This window comes from Onychomys torridus, chromosome 18, assembly GCF_903995425.1.
Source record: "Onychomys torridus chromosome 18, mOncTor1.1, whole genome shotgun sequence".
Lineage (NCBI taxonomy): Eukaryota > Metazoa > Chordata > Mammalia > Rodentia > Cricetidae > Onychomys > Onychomys torridus.
The window spans coordinates 29060463-29078493 of NC_050460.1; the positions used below are offsets into that span (position 1 = coordinate 29060463).

The following is an 18031-nucleotide window of genomic DNA, read 5'->3' on the forward strand; positions in this document are numbered from 1 at the left end:
CCAGTAAACCTCCCTCCTCCCACCAAGTCCTCTTCACACATTTCTTTTTGTTTTTTGCTTTGTGGCCAGCTGGTTTTAACAAGGGCCACCCATGAGAACGTGAGTGTAGATCTAGCCAGTGGATCATGAATAACAGTCCAACCCTTACATTATTAAAGGCAGTGACTTCCTCACCCCCAATAGTGTCCCTCTCCTACCAATAACTCCCCTATATTGGGGTAGGCCTCATGGGCCCCTCCCCCACCTATGACTAAATATTTTATTTTGAGGTTTAGCCATGTGCAAATCCTGTGTAAGCACCTGCAGCTGCTGTGAGTTTATGAATACCATGGCTTTTCATACCCATAAGACAATGCTTCATGGCCCTCTTCCTCATTGTCCAGCTCATATTCTTTCTGCCCTCTCTTCCACAATTTTTTGGGGACTTGGAGGGAATCATATGCAGCTTGTGTGCTACAGTACCAGCTTGCCAGGCAGAGTTGCCTACTGATGCAATAGTGGTATGACTGGTATGGGGGTAACCAGCAGAGTTGAGAGTTGGTGTGAGGGCTCTTAGTAGGGAACTGGTCAAAGACCCAGGGCTGGGGAGGTCATAGACACAAAAGATGAATGTACTACCTTTGTTTCATTAAATGGACATGTCACAGTGCCTCCTTAATATTTATATTTATACCCAAAGGCTAGCAGTACCCACAGCTTTGAGCAAAGAAGCTTCTCTTTGCAGTGAATGACAGTTAATGTGGAGATTCATGACTGGTCATAATGCTGGGAACAAATGACTGCATGCCCAGACTTAAAGAAGAACCTCTTCTTAACACTTTTTACCTATTGGTAAACAAATAGTTCCAAGAAGAAACTTACTCTTCTCTTGTTAAACATGTAGGAGTTTCAGAAATCACTCGGAGGTAAACATTCTGTCTATGATACCACTAATCGAACTGGACGTTCCCTGAAAGAGAAAACCTCACTGGCTGATGACAACCTGAAGCTGGACAACATGCTGAGTGAACTCAGGGACAAGTGGGACACCATATGTGGAAAGTCTGTGGAAAGGTAAGCTATTCCTTCAGGCAGCTGGCGACTTTGTAGACCTACCTCAGATGCACAGTAGGGGGTTTGCAGAGGTGGTTTGTGGACCTCAGAGCCCTTTGGGTAAGGAATATCTGTTTTTCCTAAATACCCACTCACACAGCTCCTGTATTGAAGAGGCTGTCCAGCTATTATTTATTTTTAACTCTGTCTACTTGCTTGCTTACAGACAGCCCCACACGGTATTCTAGTGGTCTCTTAATTCACTGTGTAGTCCAGGCTAGCCTTGAACTTACACTGATCCTCCTGTCTCAGCTTCGCAAGTACCAGGATTGCAGGCAGTGCCCCTGTGCCTGACTCCCAGATCGACTGTGTTTGTTTGCTCCTTTAATTTCCGTATAAGTCATAGAATAGTAATGTAAGTGAGAGCCTTACCACTCTCTTTCTCACTCCCTGTAAGAACTTGCTTTTGGATATGACATAAAACAGGCTCCGTAAGGTGGCGTGCAAGGCAGTATTTGTCCCAATGACTTTTGTGAGGTCTATTTAAGAAAGTACAACAGTAGCATAAAAATTCAAACATCCCGTGTTCCAGATTTTTCATTTATCATTCTAGTTACTTTTGTCAGAGAAGTTGAGTATTCTTATCCAAAAGGCTTGAGATCAGAAATACTCAGATTTCCAGTGTTGTTTTTCTTTTTTTCAGATTTTGGAATATTTGAATATATACCATGAAATGTCTTAAGGCTGAGTCTAGTCTAAATTTGAAATCACTTGTTTCATATATACCTTACATATATAACCTGAGGTGATTTTTTTTTGTATTTTTAATAAAGTATTTAATTAGGCTTATAATTCCAGAGGATTAGGGTCCATGATGGTGGGGCAAAAGCATGGCATCAGAAACACTGAGAACTCAGAACTCAGACCACAAGCAAGAGGCAGAGAGCTCTTTAATATCTGTTAAAGCCTCAAAGCCCACTGCCAGTGATATGTCACCTCCAACCCTGGCCACAAGTCTAACAAGGCCACACCTCCTAATCCTTCCCAAACAGTTCCACCAACTAGGGACCAAGTATTCAAAGATAAGAGCCTATGAGCTCCATTCTCATTCAAACCAGTACATACTGTTTCATTCTGTAGGTGAGGGAGTGAAGACCGGCTGCTTTGCTGGGCAGAACCTTTGATGTAATTCCAGGTGTCTGTTCTTGTTTTCTCTGCTTCTGAAGTCTGCCTGTGCCAACATCCTGAAGTGTTTCAGCCTGATGGCTCACTTTGGCTCCAATGTGGCTTCGCTTAGGTTTCGTGGGATACATGAAGTCTTTTGTGCTGTCATGTGATTTGGAGATTGTTTTCTCCAGTTATGCAAAGCTATTCTTGGTGTGAAAGTCACCTGTTGTTGCCGTGGGGCCCAAATCTCCTTTTTATGTCTAGTGCTTGGTTTTTAGGAAATCAGGTGCTCTTCCAACACTTGGCATATAAACTTACATCTCATTCTGATTTTCTTTTCTTCTAGTAACTTTGAATGTCCTTTGCTTATTTCCTCCTCTTTCCCTTGTACATGTTACTGTATACAGGTATTACTTTCTTCCTCATTGACATGTGTCTTCTCCTAGTGGGATTTATTCATGTTCTCAGTGACATGTTTACCAAACTCTTCCTGTTTCTGGGTACCGGATTCCCTTAAGCATCTGGTGTACTTCTGGTCTAGTGGTCGAGAGTTCCCTTACCACAGAAGGTCCTGACGTCTCCTTTGACTGTGAAGGACAAACCTGCTGGGTACAACAGTCTTGGTTGGTGGGTTATTTTCTCTCGGGACCCAAAATAAACTATGTCATGCCCTCCTGGCATTCAGAGTCCTTCTGAGAAATTCTGCTGTTAGTCTACTGTGTTTACCTTTACATGTGACTAGAGGTTTCTCTCTCGCAGATTGTGATATTCTTTCTTTGTCCTTCTAACAACTCAAATATAGTATGTTACGGTGACGTACTTCTATGCTCATGTGTGTTTGGGGTTCTAAATGCTGCTTGTACTTGGATGTCCGTGTCCCAAGGTTTGGAGAGTTCTCTGCTGTCATTCTACTGAGGTGGTTTTCTGTGCCCCCCCCCCCCCCCCGCTATGCCATGACTGGAATATTTCATTCTTCCAGGGGATCCCAGAGCTCTTGCATTTTCTCTCCATGGTTCTCTGCTTCTCTTTTGTTCTTTCTGTTGGACATTAACAATTCAGAAGACATGTCTTCAAGCTCTGTTATTTTTTTTCTTCTACCTGATCTCATCTGTTACTGAGGCTACTAACTAATTTTTCTTGTATTTCTCTGCTGAGAATTGTTCATCTGTTGGCGTGGGTGTCTCTTATGGTGGTGTGTGACAGCCTCCTTAGTGGCTTTCTCTTGATGATGTGTTTTGGGAGGTAGCAGTGCTGGGTCTGACTCACAGCATGGAGTGCTCATTCTTGTCACAGTCTCCGAGGCCACAGGGCTAAAATTAGAAAGCTGATTTCTTAAGTTTCTGGTAAAAGCATATATGGTGCAGAGTTTTATTGTATGAGATTCTGTGGTATCATGTTGGTGATAAAAATTTTCAGATTTGGGAACTTTTAATTTTGGAGTTTGGATTATAGATTTTCAACCTGTATGAAGAGGAAATAGAATGTTCTGTTCTAGGCAGCTTCACACATACAAGTAAATAAACAAATCCTTTTAAATAAAACTGTAAAATGCATATGTCTGTTTATGTAGACTCTAGAAGGATCAGTGATTTGCAGTGATGTGACTAAGGGAATTTTCCTGTGACAGATGCCAGGCATACTTAAAGGAATAAAAGAGAAAAGTATTTTCTAAGGAGAGCAGAGAAAACAGCGAGGACCACCCACTCTTCTGCTTCAGGACCCCCAGCCATCATTGCGGAGATTCAGAAAGCTAATTTTTCTCCTTTTTTCCCAGACAAAACAAATTGGAGGAGGCCCTGTTATTTTCTGGACAGTTCACAGATGCCCTGCAGGCCCTCATTGATTGGCTGTATCGAGTTGAGCCCCAGCTGGCAGAAGACCAGCCTGTCCATGGAGACATTGATTTAGTGATGAACCTGATTGATAATCACAAGGTATTGCAATCCAGAACTTTCTTTTCATTTTGTTGTTTGGTTATTTATTCACAGTATTGAAAAGCAGTTATAGCATTCTTTTCAAACTGGGAGAGTGTCTTACTACATCACTCTCTTCCTATTGAAATGTGTGGATTGAGCACATATGTGAGCACATATGTGAGGACTATATCCGGAAGCCATCTTTTAAAAGTGATGGGGGTGGAGACAGTCACTTAATCAATGAAATGCTTTTCTTTTAATTACCTGATCTATGTCTCTTTTAGACTTGAAATGTAATTTCATTTCATGACCCTTTTTGGGTCTTCAAACAGTTACGTGATAAAATTCAAAAGCATTCGTTTAGTGACTTGGATTGTTTTGTTTTGTTTTTTTGAGACAGGGTTTCTCTGTGTAGTTTTTTGGTGCCTGTCCTGGATCTCGGTCTGTAGACCAGGTTGGCCTCACAGTGATCTGCCTGGCTCTGCCTACCAAGTGCATGCACCACCACCACCCAGCCCATTTAGTGACTTGGAAGGAAGTCATCACCTAGGTGTACAGGTCTGGAACACTCTCAAGGGGTCATGAATAGATCCTTTTGAACTGTAGTGATACATGAATCAACAGCCTATGCTCAGAGATTTATTTATTTTGAGAAAATAGCTTTCCTTTTGATTTCCTAATGCATATGTCAGATGGTTTTATATGTTAAGGATATATTTGAGGTTTCCAGCTGGCAGTAAGTATAAGGTCTTTTCTATTTTTATTTATGTGTTTGCACATGTGTGTAGGTACACTCAGAGGCCAGAGGACTATGTCAGATCCTCTAAAGCTAGAGTTCGATGGATGTGAGCCACCCAACATGGGTGCTGAGACCTGACCTCAGGTTCTCAGGGAAGAGGAGAAGGCCTTCTTAACCACCCAGCTATCCCTCTAATCCCAAGATCTTAATTTACGATCCTGCCATATAATACAACTTGGCAGGCCTTCAGGACAGCACAAAGCATGGCTAAGACACCAGAGTTGAACTCACCTGCAGACAGCTTATGGTGCTTTGCCTCATTTTCAGATATGTTTCCTTGCTGTGATTTTTTTACTTCAGAAAGTGTATTTTTTAAAAAAAAAATTTTTTTTTCTTCATGCTTCTCCAGTTATGCTATTCTGACATGCTTGGTCTTTCTAAACTGTTGTTTAAATTTTTTCGATGTAGTTGCACATTTATTCTATTTTTGCTTCTATTCTATGAATATACCCATAGAGGAAGAGTTTATTATACTTAACACTAACAAAAAATAACAGAATAAATAGAGCATGCTGGGGATGTACTTCAGTTGGCTGAGTGCGAGCCCCGACACTGCCCATACCCAGTGGGGTAGCCCACACCTTTAATTCTAACACCTGGGAGGTAGAGTCAGGAGCTGAAGTTCAAGGGTACCTTTTGCCATGAGATACTGTCTCAAATACAGAAATTAAAGAGCATTGGTTAGGCCCACAAAAAGCATTTTTTTAAAAAAAAAAATTACAATATTTTCAGTGGAGAAAATATTCTTACATGTGATAAATTTAGATATGGCTAGGTATTCCTTCAGTGAATAGTGGGTGATGTACTGTTACTACTGATGTAGTGTTCCATAAACACCATATTGATAAGTTTCCTGTCTAGATAGTTATTATCTGAAGCACTTTCCAGACTTTTTACACATTAAAAATCATCAGGGTTGGGGATTTAGCTCAGTGGTAGAGCGCTTGCCTAGCAAGGGCAAGGCCCTGGGTTCGATCCTCAGCTCAAAAAAAAAAAAATCAAATATGATTTATTCATTAAGGATTAGTAATGTAGGTGGAAGGTGCCAGAGGTTTAACTATGTAAAGGACCTTGGAAAGTCCACTTTGAAACTATTGGATCATTCTGTCCTGAGTGAATATGTAGATACTTCTCTTCTGTGTGTACTGATCATGTGTGTGTCTGTCTGTAGTTGCGTACCTTCGAACACTGTAAGACCAAAGCCTGTCACTGTTCACCGCAATCTGTTTGGATTGTTTTAGATAAGCTCCCTCTGGGGATGATCTTTTTTGAAAACTAAAACAATTTTATTGTAGATAGAAAACTGGTTATCCGAATATCTGGTTTTTATATACAGACACAGATTAAAGAATAAAGAGTCCTGGGCTCAACATCATGTCTTAGAGTGGCCCAAAGAAGCCATTCTTTTTAATGGCATGTCACTTTTAAATTTGCCTAAGTAAAGAGAGGGAGGTAGGAGCCCCCAAAGCCTTCCCACTGAGACAACAGGTCATAATTTAGTCCCCTAAACTGTGAAAGCATGGGTTAATGCTTAAGGTGCTATGAGGGAAAGGCTAATTATAGAAGAAAGGACCACATGACTCTGTTGGGTTCATTGTTCTCTCTGGACCCAGTAGTGTGCACCAGGATTGCTCTGTCCTCTGTCTCTGTAACTTGTCTCTCAGAATAGTAAGTAGCCAGCATGTGGTAGCCACACTGATGACCTGAGAGGACTTGGGATCCTCCACTACATGACTCAGTGTGTGTCCATGCATGTGTGCGTGCGTGTGCGTGTGCGTGTGCGTGTGCGTGTGCGTGTGTGTGTGTGTGTGTGTGTGTGTGTGTAATTGAAATTGAGAAGACAGATGACCATTATTTACATCTGATATATATCATTTTAAAAAATCCTGTTCCCTTATGAGAATGTTACTGGATATAAAAACATCTAAGACAGTGTTAAGTCCTCAGAGAGGAGCCATGAGTTACTTCTTAACCTGTGAAGATTCTGCCAGAAATGTAGTCATATACATCTGTAGGCTAAAGACCTATATATGTGGTGTTTTATATACATATGTATCTTGCAACAGTGCATTTGGCTATTTGGTCAAAGTTAATGTGGTTTCCTTAGGTCTTCCAAAAAGAGTTGGGGAAGAGGACCAGCAGTGTGCAGGCCCTGAAGCGCTCAGCCAGAGAGCTCATAGAAGGCAGCCGGGATGACTCCTCCTGGGTCAAGGTCCAGATGCAGGAACTAAGCACCCGCTGGGAGACTGTGTGTGCACTTTCTATATCAAAGCAGACGCGGTTAGAAGCAGCCCTGCGTCAGGTAAAGTCCACATAAATAATAGCTGGGTGTAGTCAGTGAAGTCCTGGGGCCTCAGCAAGAATGGCCCTGGTAGACCAGGGGACCCAGTCCTCATCCTCTTCCCAATTGGTCCTCAAGGAAGTCTGGACCCTTCCTCCTGCTTCCTACTTTAAGAACTTAAAGTACTTAGCAGGGGTGTCTGCTAATCTCTGCTTAGTTCTGTTTGAGTGATGTCTCAGCTTAGAAGCCTGACTAGCTGCCACTCAACAATGCTAAGCTTCAAGAATGGTGAGCTAGTCATCTGTAGGCCTTCTTGGTGTATCATATCTCTCCTGATATTTGTAAAATACAGTGACATATATCACTACTTTCTTAACGGGAGTAATGTGCATAATTAAGACTTTTGTCAAGGGAGGGACATGTTTACAGTCCTGTAAATGTTACTGACAGATATAGCTGATATCTTGCTTTGTGTGTGTGTGTGTGTGTGTGTGTGTGTTAGGCAGAGGAATTTCACTCTGTGGTCCACGCCCTCCTGGAGTGGCTGGCGGAAGCAGAGCAAACACTGCGTTTCCACGGTGCTCTCCCGGATGATGAGGATGCTCTCCGGACTCTCATTGATCAGCATAAAGTGAGTAATATCTAGTTGGTAAGTAAAACAACATGAGACAATGAAGGAGATAAAGAGAAGAAGCTCATGACTGCACATAGCAAGTGCAAGAATTTTTTTCCTTCCTGAGGAGAAATTGACGATCTGGTACATTTGAGAATGTGTCTCAATCCTCCCTGCTTACACACCTGTCCATAGACCTACACACCTAGGTAGGTAGCTGCCTTCTTAGATTCCCTTTTGAAAGAAAGGGGTCATTGTAGAATTAGGCACTCTGTTTTCTCTCTCTGGGCTGCACATTGATTTTTCCAGAGGATCATTTGGATGCTGACCAGTGTTAGTCCATTTTGTCACACTTCTATGTGTATTTCAAGAATGAAGCTTCCTTAATGAACAGCTTGGCCTTTGCAAACCATCCCACTAGAATTGTACATTAATAATTTTGGCATTTATATTGCAAAATAAGCAACTCACTTAAAGCCTTAGAATACTATTCTTAAACATCTTCCACTTTGGAGGTTTAATTTATTTTATTTATTTACTTGATTTATATCTCGTGTGTTGCATGGACCACCCTGTGCTTACGGAGATCAGAAGACAGTTTGAAAGAGTTTGTTCTTCTGTCGTGTGGGTTCTGGGGCTTGAACTCAGGGCTTCAGGCTTGAAGTACCCACTCTACTCAGAGAGCAGTCTCTCCAGGCCCACTTCTCATTTTTCATCAAGAGCCTTATAAAAATTTTTATGAGAACTCACCTGTCATTTAAATTATAAATTTAAATTTCACGGTATTAAACATCTAACTAGGCAAAACTATAGCCATTGAGTTATCAAGCCCAGCTAAGCTAGTTTCTGCAACTATGCTTAGAACTTGGCCACCCTCCTGAGAGTGGTCCACATAACAGATGTGTTCTAACCTTTGACTGGGACAGTCAGGAATCTGCAGTGCTCACACCCTGTGCAGTACTGATGTCCGCACTTCCGGTTAACTTGGAAGATTTTCTTCAACACCACTTAATAACCTTGCCTTTTGAGGTCGTGTTGGAAGTGCATCATTCTAGCATAGCATGTGTCACATCATCCGATTCCTACTGTAATGACTGCCCTTCCTCGGGGAGGGGTTAACTGACCACGGCAAGGAAACTTGGCCTTGCTGTTGAGAATGAATGATGCAGGCTGGCATGGCATTGCCTGGAGGGGTGCAATGCATTGTACACTGTTCCACGTGAGGCCAGACTGTAAGAGTGGGAAAAGTAGCAGGCTTATGCTGAACTTGAGATTCTGCTCAGGATTTAGAAATCTAGTTTATATCACTGTGGGCTGACAGCCAGCCAGCATCAAATCCCACAACCAGATTGAAACTCTTACTTACGTTTGTAACCCTGACAGTAAAGGAATGTCACTGAAACCTTGTGCTCAGCCAGGGCCAGCCGCTAATGGAAGTGTGTGTTCTGCTACAGGAGTTCATGAAGAAACTGGAAGAGAAAAGAGACGAACTGAATAAGGCCACCGACATGGGTGACGCTCTTCTGGCCATATGCCACCCCGACTCCATCACCACCATTAAGCACTGGCTGACAATCATCCAGGCCAGGTTTGAAGAGGTCAGTGTGCCTGCAGTCGTCTCTGGTAGCAGTGGCTGTGAGTTAGGGCAGGGAAGTGAGAAACTTCCTCAGTGGAGGTGCACCACCGCTGTGGGAAGAGAGGCCTTCCCAGGAAGGTGCCCTGTAGCCTGCACACCAGCCCCTGAGGGTGCCTTCGGTTACAAAAGCTCCAGCGTCTGTAGCTGGGCCCTGCGACCCTAAAAGGCAGGTGGTTGGTTCACGCAGGCCTCTGTCCCACCTGTTTCATTGTGTCTGCTGGGTGATGCCACGCTGAGGAGTGTCTCGGGTGTGTGGTTGTGGGGTGAGTGAACTGAAGAACACGGCGGGGATAGAACTCCTGTTCAAGATCTTAGCACTTTAGATTCTACTGTGTGCCAAAAGCTGCCTGGAATGAGCACCCTGGGTCCTTTAGAGAAGGACTACTTAAACTTGACAAGGCGCTCGGAATAAACGGGTAACCCCGGATGCTGTCTACATGGTTAGCGTCCTGGTGGTGACAAACCCCTTTAAGGAGTCCTGTGCTTCCTCAAGCTCGATTGTGGTGCCACTTGCCAGGTCTAGAGCAGAAGAAAACTTCACAGGTCTGGCCCAGCGTGATCCTAATTCACATTTGAAATTGGCAGAGCTTCTGTGTTTGTCAGTGAACCTGTCTCTGGAGTTGGAAGAACTTGAGTGAGCCATGTGCTTTTCTGCCACAGGTGCTGGCCTGGGCAAAGCAGCATCAGCAGAGGTTGGCGGGGGCCCTGGCCGGGCTCATTGCTAAGCAGGAGTTGTTGGAAACTTTGCTGGCATGGTTGCAGTGGGCCGAAACTACCCTCAGTGAGAAAGATAAGGAAGTCCTCCCACAGGAAACTGAAGAAGTGAAAACCCTCATTGCGGAACACCAGGTAAAGAAACCTGATCTTCACCTGTTAGCCATCTCCTCAGGTGTCTTCCAGCACTCTGCTTCTCCCACATCCCCCAGCCCAAGGCTAGTAACTGCCCTGCAGCGCGTCTCTTCCCAGGCCCTCTGGGCCTCTCCTGTGCTCTTCTGAAGGACGCCTCGGCCTCTTGTGAGCTACCACTGATCTGTCAGTTCAGCCCTCCTCTCCAGTTTCTCCTCAGCTCCGGTATTTTAACTCCGCTCCCTCTTTGGACAACCTCGTCCATCCCTGTGACTCTGCCTGATAATTGCTTTATTGTTACATATTTTCATTTCCTCTGTTTCCTCAGACGACCATTCACGAATATGCCAGATGCAGCCTACGTAAAAGGGCATGCATTTTCGTCCTCAGGGTGACTGCTTACCCCACGTACCTGACACATTTTAAACTCTGAAATACTGGTGTTTTATGAGCTCTGATTCATAGTTTGTTTAATTATTGGAGCTGGAGAGATGGTTCAGAGGTGAAGAGCACTCGGAGAGGGCCTAATGTCAGTTCCCAGAACTCAATACTGGGCAGCAAACAACCACCTATAAATTCAGTTTCAGAAACTCCAATATCCTCTCTGGCCACTGCAGACATGACACACAGGTGGTGTGCATATCGACAAGCAGCAACACACTCGTCCACGTAACTAAAAATTTAAAAATGTCATGTGGTCCAAAATATCTCAGTGCATGTTCCCTGTGGTCGGAGGCATCATGGTGGCTACAGTCTTCCAACATGATGACTATTTCAGAAACATGTTGCCTTCGTCTTTACCTGTCTCCCTCACTTTTCCCCCATCCCTTTTCCCAACAGCCTCAACCTGTCCTCAGCCTTTGCCACATACCCCACATGTCAGTAATACCAAGCCACGGAGACACAGTGAGGAATGGCAGGCTAGTGTAGTGAGCCTTTTCAATGTAACTACAGTCAACGTTAACTTCATTACCTCAGCCCCTTTGAAGTCACTTCTGCCACGGTGGGCAAAGTCATTCCAGTGTTGAAACTGTGTAGGTGGAATGTTCCACATCAGGGAAGTGCTCACCAAAATCCCTGGTGGAAGAGCTTGGAAGTTCACCCCGAGTTGGTGCTGATAGTTGTGACCGCTTGCTGAAAACTAGCAGTTTTGTTTTCATTGGAGTTTGGGTTTTTTATTTGGTCAGGTGGACTGTTTTGCATCCTTTGGAAATCAGTAAAAGCACTTACTGTTCTAGTCATTGATGGTGATGAGCCTTTAAAAATGGCAGCACGGTCATGTGTTCTTTGCTAATAATGCTAATTTGATCGGTGCCTTGATGTCATTTTTTCCTTTCAGACCTTCATGGAAGAAATGACCAGAAAACAGCCCGATGTTGACAAAGTTACCAAGACGTACAAGAGGAGAGCAGCTGACCCTTCCGCTCTCCAGTCTCACATCCCAGTCTTGGACAAGGGACGGGCCGGAAGTAAGCAGGGCAATCTCTTAACCATGGCTGGACAAGCTAGTTCCCTTTCCTTTTGATTATCATTTGAAATCCAAGAGAAAGTGGCGACTCCACAGGAACACTCTCCCTTAAAAGGGTTTCATAAAGAAAATGTGGGCTTTAAGTACTTAGCTATTTTTTTAAGTGGAATAAAAGGTGTACTCTGGTGTCTCTCCTTAACTTTGTTTGAAGTATACCTTGCAGACTTGAGAAGAAATTGGGAAAGGTTGTAAGAATCTAAATCATTAGTTCACTTTCCTTCTGCTGTATAAGTAGCATTAAAGCTGAGCAGTCTGAACTGACCATGATCTGGGTGAAGAATGGAATACAACCGTTCCTTCTCCTGTGGCTGCCTCCTGACAGCCAGTCCTAGCCCACAAAACAGCATTCCGAATGCTAGCAATTGGCTCCGAGAGTGTTACAAAGCACAGTCTGCATTGAACACTTTTTGAGTGGTGTCTTAGGTTTTAAGTGGGAGCGAGCTGGAGACCAGGTGACTGTAGCTGGAATACTTGGGGCCCCTTGCTGTCTCCACCACTGACCAGCTGGGAGGCTTAATAGTGAACGTTTACTTGGTGTTCAGTAGGCGTTCCTCATCTGCAAAATGGGGATGCTTTGCAACCTCTTTGGACCGAGTGAGCTCTAGTGCATGTGGAGCAGCTGCAGACTTTCAGGCATATATTTATCTGCATGTATTTGAGACTGGATGCAATATGATCTTAGGGCAATAATTTTTCTAGGCCCTATTTTGCCATTTTCTTAGATGGGGGAAATGCAGTTGTGAGCATTGCCGTGGAGACTTAAAAACAGCCAGAAAGGAGAACGTTGACTCAGAAAGCGTGGGTGTGTTCACAGGAGAGGAAACATACACACACACTCAGGGGAGAATGGGTCTGGGAGAAGGGGGACCTGAACGTCTTCTTGGCGTCTCATTTGTAAAGCATCCAACTCTGATTCCAGGGACGGCCACTTCTCAGCCTTGTTCTCTAAGAAGGGCAGGTGCCTTCTCTGACACCTACCCAAGCATGGGTGTCACTGTGCCACCTCGTCATTGAAATGACATGAATTTAAGTAGGAAAATGTTTTAAACATTAGATTTACAGAGTTCTCAGTATTTGACTGACCCCATCAAGACACATTTCTACATCGCATAAGATCGGAATGTGAACCTTAATGGGTAAGAATAACTAGGTTGGGATTTTCTGTGCAGTACAGGGTAGTTAAAGTCAGTCTCGGCTGGGAGCCCATCAGCACACTGGAAGCCATCCTGACTGCAGCTGTGTTCTCACAGGGAAACGCTTCCCAGCCTCAGGCTTGTATCCTTCTGGACCGCAGACACAGATCGACACGAAGAACCCCAGGGTTAACCTGCTGGTGAGCAGATGGCAGCATGTGTGGCTCCTGGCTCTGGAGAGGAGGAGGAAGCTCAACGACGCCTTGGACCGGCTGGAGGAGGTCAGGAGACGTGCGCCTTCATCTCCATGCTGTCCGTCATTTCCTGTGACGGGCCGCACAGAAGCATGCTTGTCTTTTACATGAGCAAAGTCTTAGACGCCAATGTTCCTCTTCTTCTGAAACGAACACTAAGATTGTGTGTGCTTCTGCAAGAAACTCATCTGAGGGATTCGCATCCAGGGAACCAAAAACTAGAAAACTTCAATTTTAACAGTTGAATGCTGATCTGTAAGAAGGGAGTGTGTGTGTGTGTGTGTGTGTGTGTGTGTGTGTGTGTGTGTGTGTGTGTACACACATATATGTGATTGATTATTTTATGTATATGGATGCCTTGTCTGCATGTACATCTATCTGCACATCGGAAGAGGTCATCTGATCCCATGAGAGTACAGTTATAGATGACTGTGAGCCACCATGTGGTTGCTGGGAATTGAACTCAGATCCTCTGAAAGAGCAGCCAGTGCTCTTAACCGCTGAGCCATCTCTCCAGCCCCAAGAAGGGCTCTCCAATGTGATACTGTGTACCCTGTGGTGGAAGGAAGGTTTTTATTTTTTATGTTGTGAAAGGACAGGAGGACTGGCTGGGTACAAGCCAAGGCCTGCGCCTTCTCTAGCACTCGGGGCTTACACTTCTGTGACTGGTGGCATGAGCAATTTTCAACGTAGAGATTTTGTTTGCAAAGAAAAATGGGTCATGTAGAGAATAAGTGCAATGAAAAGCCATTTGCAAGACCGTGGCTTTCTTTGAAATGGGAGAGAGATCACCTGGAGATGGATCATCATCAGTGGCTTTTTTTCAGTCAGAAAATAGAAGTTGATGCGGACACCCGTGCACACATAGGCAGCACTGAGCGGGTTGAGTGGATTATTACAAAACAAGAAATAAATGAAGTTGGGAGAAGGCGTGTTAGGGGGCCTGTGAGAGTTGAAAGGGAGAATGTGGAGTTGGTACTGTGGTATCTCATTGTGTACATGTATAACATTATAGTGAGAGTTGAAAGGGAGAATGTGGAGTTGGTACTGTGGTATCTCATTGTGTACATGTATAACATTATAGTGAGAGTTGAAAGGGAGAATGTGGAGTTGGTACTGTGGTATCTCATTGTGTACATGTATAACATTATAGTGAGAGTACAGACAAAAGTTCTAAGATCGTTTGAGCACAGCACTGACTCAGCCAAAAACATTTGCTCTTTTTAGCTGAGGGAATTTGCCAACTTCGATTTTGATATCTGGCGTAAAAAATACATGAGGTGGATGAATCATAAGAAATCCCGAGTGATGGACTTCTTCAGGAGAATCGATAAGGACCAGGATGGAAAGATCACGCGGCAGGAATTTATTGATGGAATCCTTTCCTCAAGTAAGTCCCAAGACAGATGACCACAGCTAGAGGAATCTGTGCAGAAAAGAACCACAGTTGAAGATTGTGGGGCTAATGACCGCCTGTCGCCAAGAAAGCGTTGCCTTTTAGATTGGCGAGGAGGTCACCAGCCTAGAAAAATGTGTAGTACTTTTAGCACGTGAGTCAGGCACACTGCTGTTTTGTATGGCCACAGGAATATTCCTCCACTCTCCTCAAGCTGTGTTAGTAGTATAAATAAATTAGCAATATTTGATTCAAAAGCTTTTTTGTGTGTGCAGTTACCTGGCTTACAGAAGCAGATCAACAAATACTGAATTCTGTATTATTTTAGCTCATAATTCTGGTGTTTACATTCATTGAACACGAGCGCCCTGAGTTAGCCCGTTTGGCAATTTATTGTGGTTGTATTATACTGCAAAAGGGGCGGCTTTTTTTTTAACTGTTCCATCACCCCAAGGAGCCCCATTAAGAATAAAACACACAGTCAAAGATGTCTTCAGGTGTAATTAACAAACTCCCTTACCAGCTCGGTTCGGTCCATTTCAGAGTTCCCTACTAGTCGCCTGGAGATGAGTGCTGTGGCAGACATCTTTGACAGAGATGGTGACGGGTACATCGACTACTATGAGTTTGTGGCAGCTCTGCATCCAAACAAAGACGCGTACAAGCCCATCACAGACGCTGACAAAATTGAAGATGAGGTAGTTCTCGTCTGCCCTCTGGGAGCAGTCCTCGGGTGGGCTGCAGGGTGTTGCTGTGACCCATACAACCAGTTCAGCCGCTCTGAGGGTCTCACTGTGACATGCTCGGATTAAAGTGACTTTCACCTTTGCTTTGGACAGGTCACGAGGCAAGTAGCTAAGTGTAAGTGTGCAAAGCGATTCCAAGTTGAGCAAATCGGCGACAACAAATACAGGGTGAGTGTGCCAGGTGACTGCTTCGGCTCCCGCGAGAGTAGACGTTGAAGTGTGCATCCATTAGACCGACATTGCTTTCACACTGTCTCAGAATGTCACGGTGTATGAAACTCCACAGTTTTTCCCATCTTAAATGATATTAAGTTCCAAATTTATAGACCGTGTATGTTATATAGATAGCTTGCATTTGAATAGCAGGCCATATTTTTAACATCTATGACATGCACATAACCTTTAGTCTTTTTTTACATTTGTGTGTGTGTGTGTGTGTGTGTGTGTGTGTGTGTGTGTGTGTGTACGTGTACATGCCACAACATGTATAGAGGTCAGAGGACATCTTGTGGGAGTCAGAGCTCTTCTGCTGTGTGCATTCTGGGGACTGACTCGGTCCTCAGGCTCGATGGCAGTGCCCTTGCCATCTGAGTCACACACATCACTTTTAAGGAGAAAATTACTAAAAGTAAAAACTCAAGTCATATATTCAGGCTGTTCCACGTTACTTCCTATTTTACGATGATTAGAGTAAGCGTCAAGCTTCTAAATAATAGCTACTCCAAACCAAAATCATGAAATTAACATTGTGTTTCTTTTTGTCTAGAAATTAAAAATAGACATGTTTTATAAATATGAAAGAGATGTAGCATTTTTCCATTTATGTAGCATTTTTTTTTTTGCTTTTATTCAAAATCTAAATGAACTTGGCTCATGTTCAAAACAGAACCATGTTTTTATCATTCTGTCTTTGGTTTTGTTTTTTTCTCTTCTTTGAAACATCTTTTAATTAGCAACTAGGAGGAAAATGTGCTGAGTTTCCCTATCACAGCATGGTACTCACAGAGGCAGTGTACTTTCATTTTAAAAAGATGTTCATCTACCTATTGAAACTTTTAACTTTGAAATCCTAAGATTTTTCCAATAAATTTGTTTAAAAAAAAAAAAAAAGTTTGGTTTGAAATAAGAACAAATGGGTACCTGCACATCTCTAATCTAGATACTCTATCCAGAAGTCCAGGGTGTGTGTGTGTCTGTATGTGTGTCCTGAAAGTGAGAGTCGGTGTGAGAGAGACTGTGTGTGAGTGTGTGTATGTGTGTATGTGTGTGTGAGTGTGTGTGTGTGTTCAAGCCATATAGAAAGTTTCCTGTTGAACTAATTTTGTCTTTCTTCCATTTTTCATTTCTTTTATCAGTTCTTCCTGGGAAATCAGGTATAAACCAGTGGAATCTCAAGTTCCAAATGAGTTTTTGAATCTTTAATTCATAGCCATTCAAGCTTGCCATGGCTGGTCCTTCCATGCTGTCTTGCTAGCTACTACAGTGTTGGTTGGTGTGCTGTATCTGTCAGCGCAGTCTTGGCCTGGGACTCCTTTATTGCTTTGTGTCTCAAATGAAGAGATTACCCTTAAGCTAACCAGATAATGATCTGCCGCTGATTAGCTGGCTCCAGTGTTGCAAACACAATGTTCAAGGCCCATTTTTTCTTAATACCATTAACAAATGACTATGCAAGTGGTCACTGGAACACAAACTTGATTCTCCATACATCGCTGTGTCTGATTGTTCAGGACATACAGCCTACAGCAGCATCAAGCAGTGACCCTGGGAAGACAAAAGTAGCAAGAGGTCTTCATGGGGCTTAGCCACAAGTGATACGCGTGTTCCCCATAGCCAACTTGTTCCGAGTTACTAGTGTCCGGTGCATGCCAGGTCACGCCTTCCGCTGCCGTAGCCAAATGTTTACGTTGACATCTCAGTTAACATGGACTGCTTAGTGGTGCCGCAGCATGATTGGGATTTTAAAACTACACACAGGAGAAATTACATTTTAGTGGACACGTTGAAGATATTTTTGACTGCACTCTTCTGTCAGGGACATACTATGTTAGGTAGTGACCACTGCCCCATCGGATGTCACATGACATCTTTCCCCCTTTTATTAAGAATAGATTCTTTTGTCATACAGTATATCTGATTACAGCTCCCCTCCCAGTCCCTCCCCACCTCCCCTTCTGATCCACTCCCTTTCTGTCTCTCACCAGAAAGAACAACAGGCTTCTAAGAGATAACAGCCAAACGTGACAAAATAAAATATAATAAGATGAAGTAAAAACTTCCACATCGGGGCTGGAGAGATGGTTCAATGGTTAAGAGAACTGACTGTTCTTCCAGCGGACCCAAGTTCAAGTCCCAGCACCCACATGGCAGCTCACAACTGTCTGTAATTCCAGTTCCAGGGGACCCGATATCCATGGCAAAACACCAACATACATAAAATAAAATTTAAAAAAAGTCCCCATCGAAGTTGGACACGGCAACCCAACAGAAGGAAAAGAGCCCCAAGAGAAGGCACAAGAATCAGAGACCCACTCATCCACACACTCAGGAGTCCCCTAAAAACACTAAACTGAAAGCCATAGTATACACAGAGGACCTGGTGCAGACCCAGGTCAGCCCTGTGCTTACCTCTGGCCACACTAGATCTTAAGTTGCAAATTTCAGTCAAAAGTTTAGAGTGAGCC

General features: G+C 43.7%; 1 protein-coding gene across 15 annotated transcripts in view; it reads left to right on the forward strand.

Moving 5' to 3' along the window:
- The window catches only part of Dst (dystonin), a 419328-nt gene that overhangs the window by 390236 nt on the left and 11061 nt on the right, over positions 1-18031 (forward strand). For all 15 annotated transcript variants that reach the window (XM_036168011.1, XM_036168013.1, XM_036168012.1 and 12 more), the window contains 12 exons: positions 884-1053; positions 3974-4133; positions 7022-7216; positions 7698-7826; positions 9263-9406; positions 10105-10293; positions 11630-11759; positions 13069-13232; positions 14433-14595; positions 15145-15299; positions 15441-15515; positions 16703-16720. In XM_036168011.1, the coding sequence (XP_036023904.1) occupies positions 884-1053; positions 3974-4133; positions 7022-7216; positions 7698-7826; positions 9263-9406; positions 10105-10293; positions 11630-11759; positions 13069-13232; positions 14433-14595; positions 15145-15299; positions 15441-15515; positions 16703-16720 (1692 nt within the window). The remainder of the gene's footprint in view (positions 1-883; positions 1054-3973; positions 4134-7021; positions 7217-7697; positions 7827-9262; positions 9407-10104; positions 10294-11629; positions 11760-13068; positions 13233-14432; positions 14596-15144; positions 15300-15440; positions 15516-16702; positions 16721-18031) is intronic.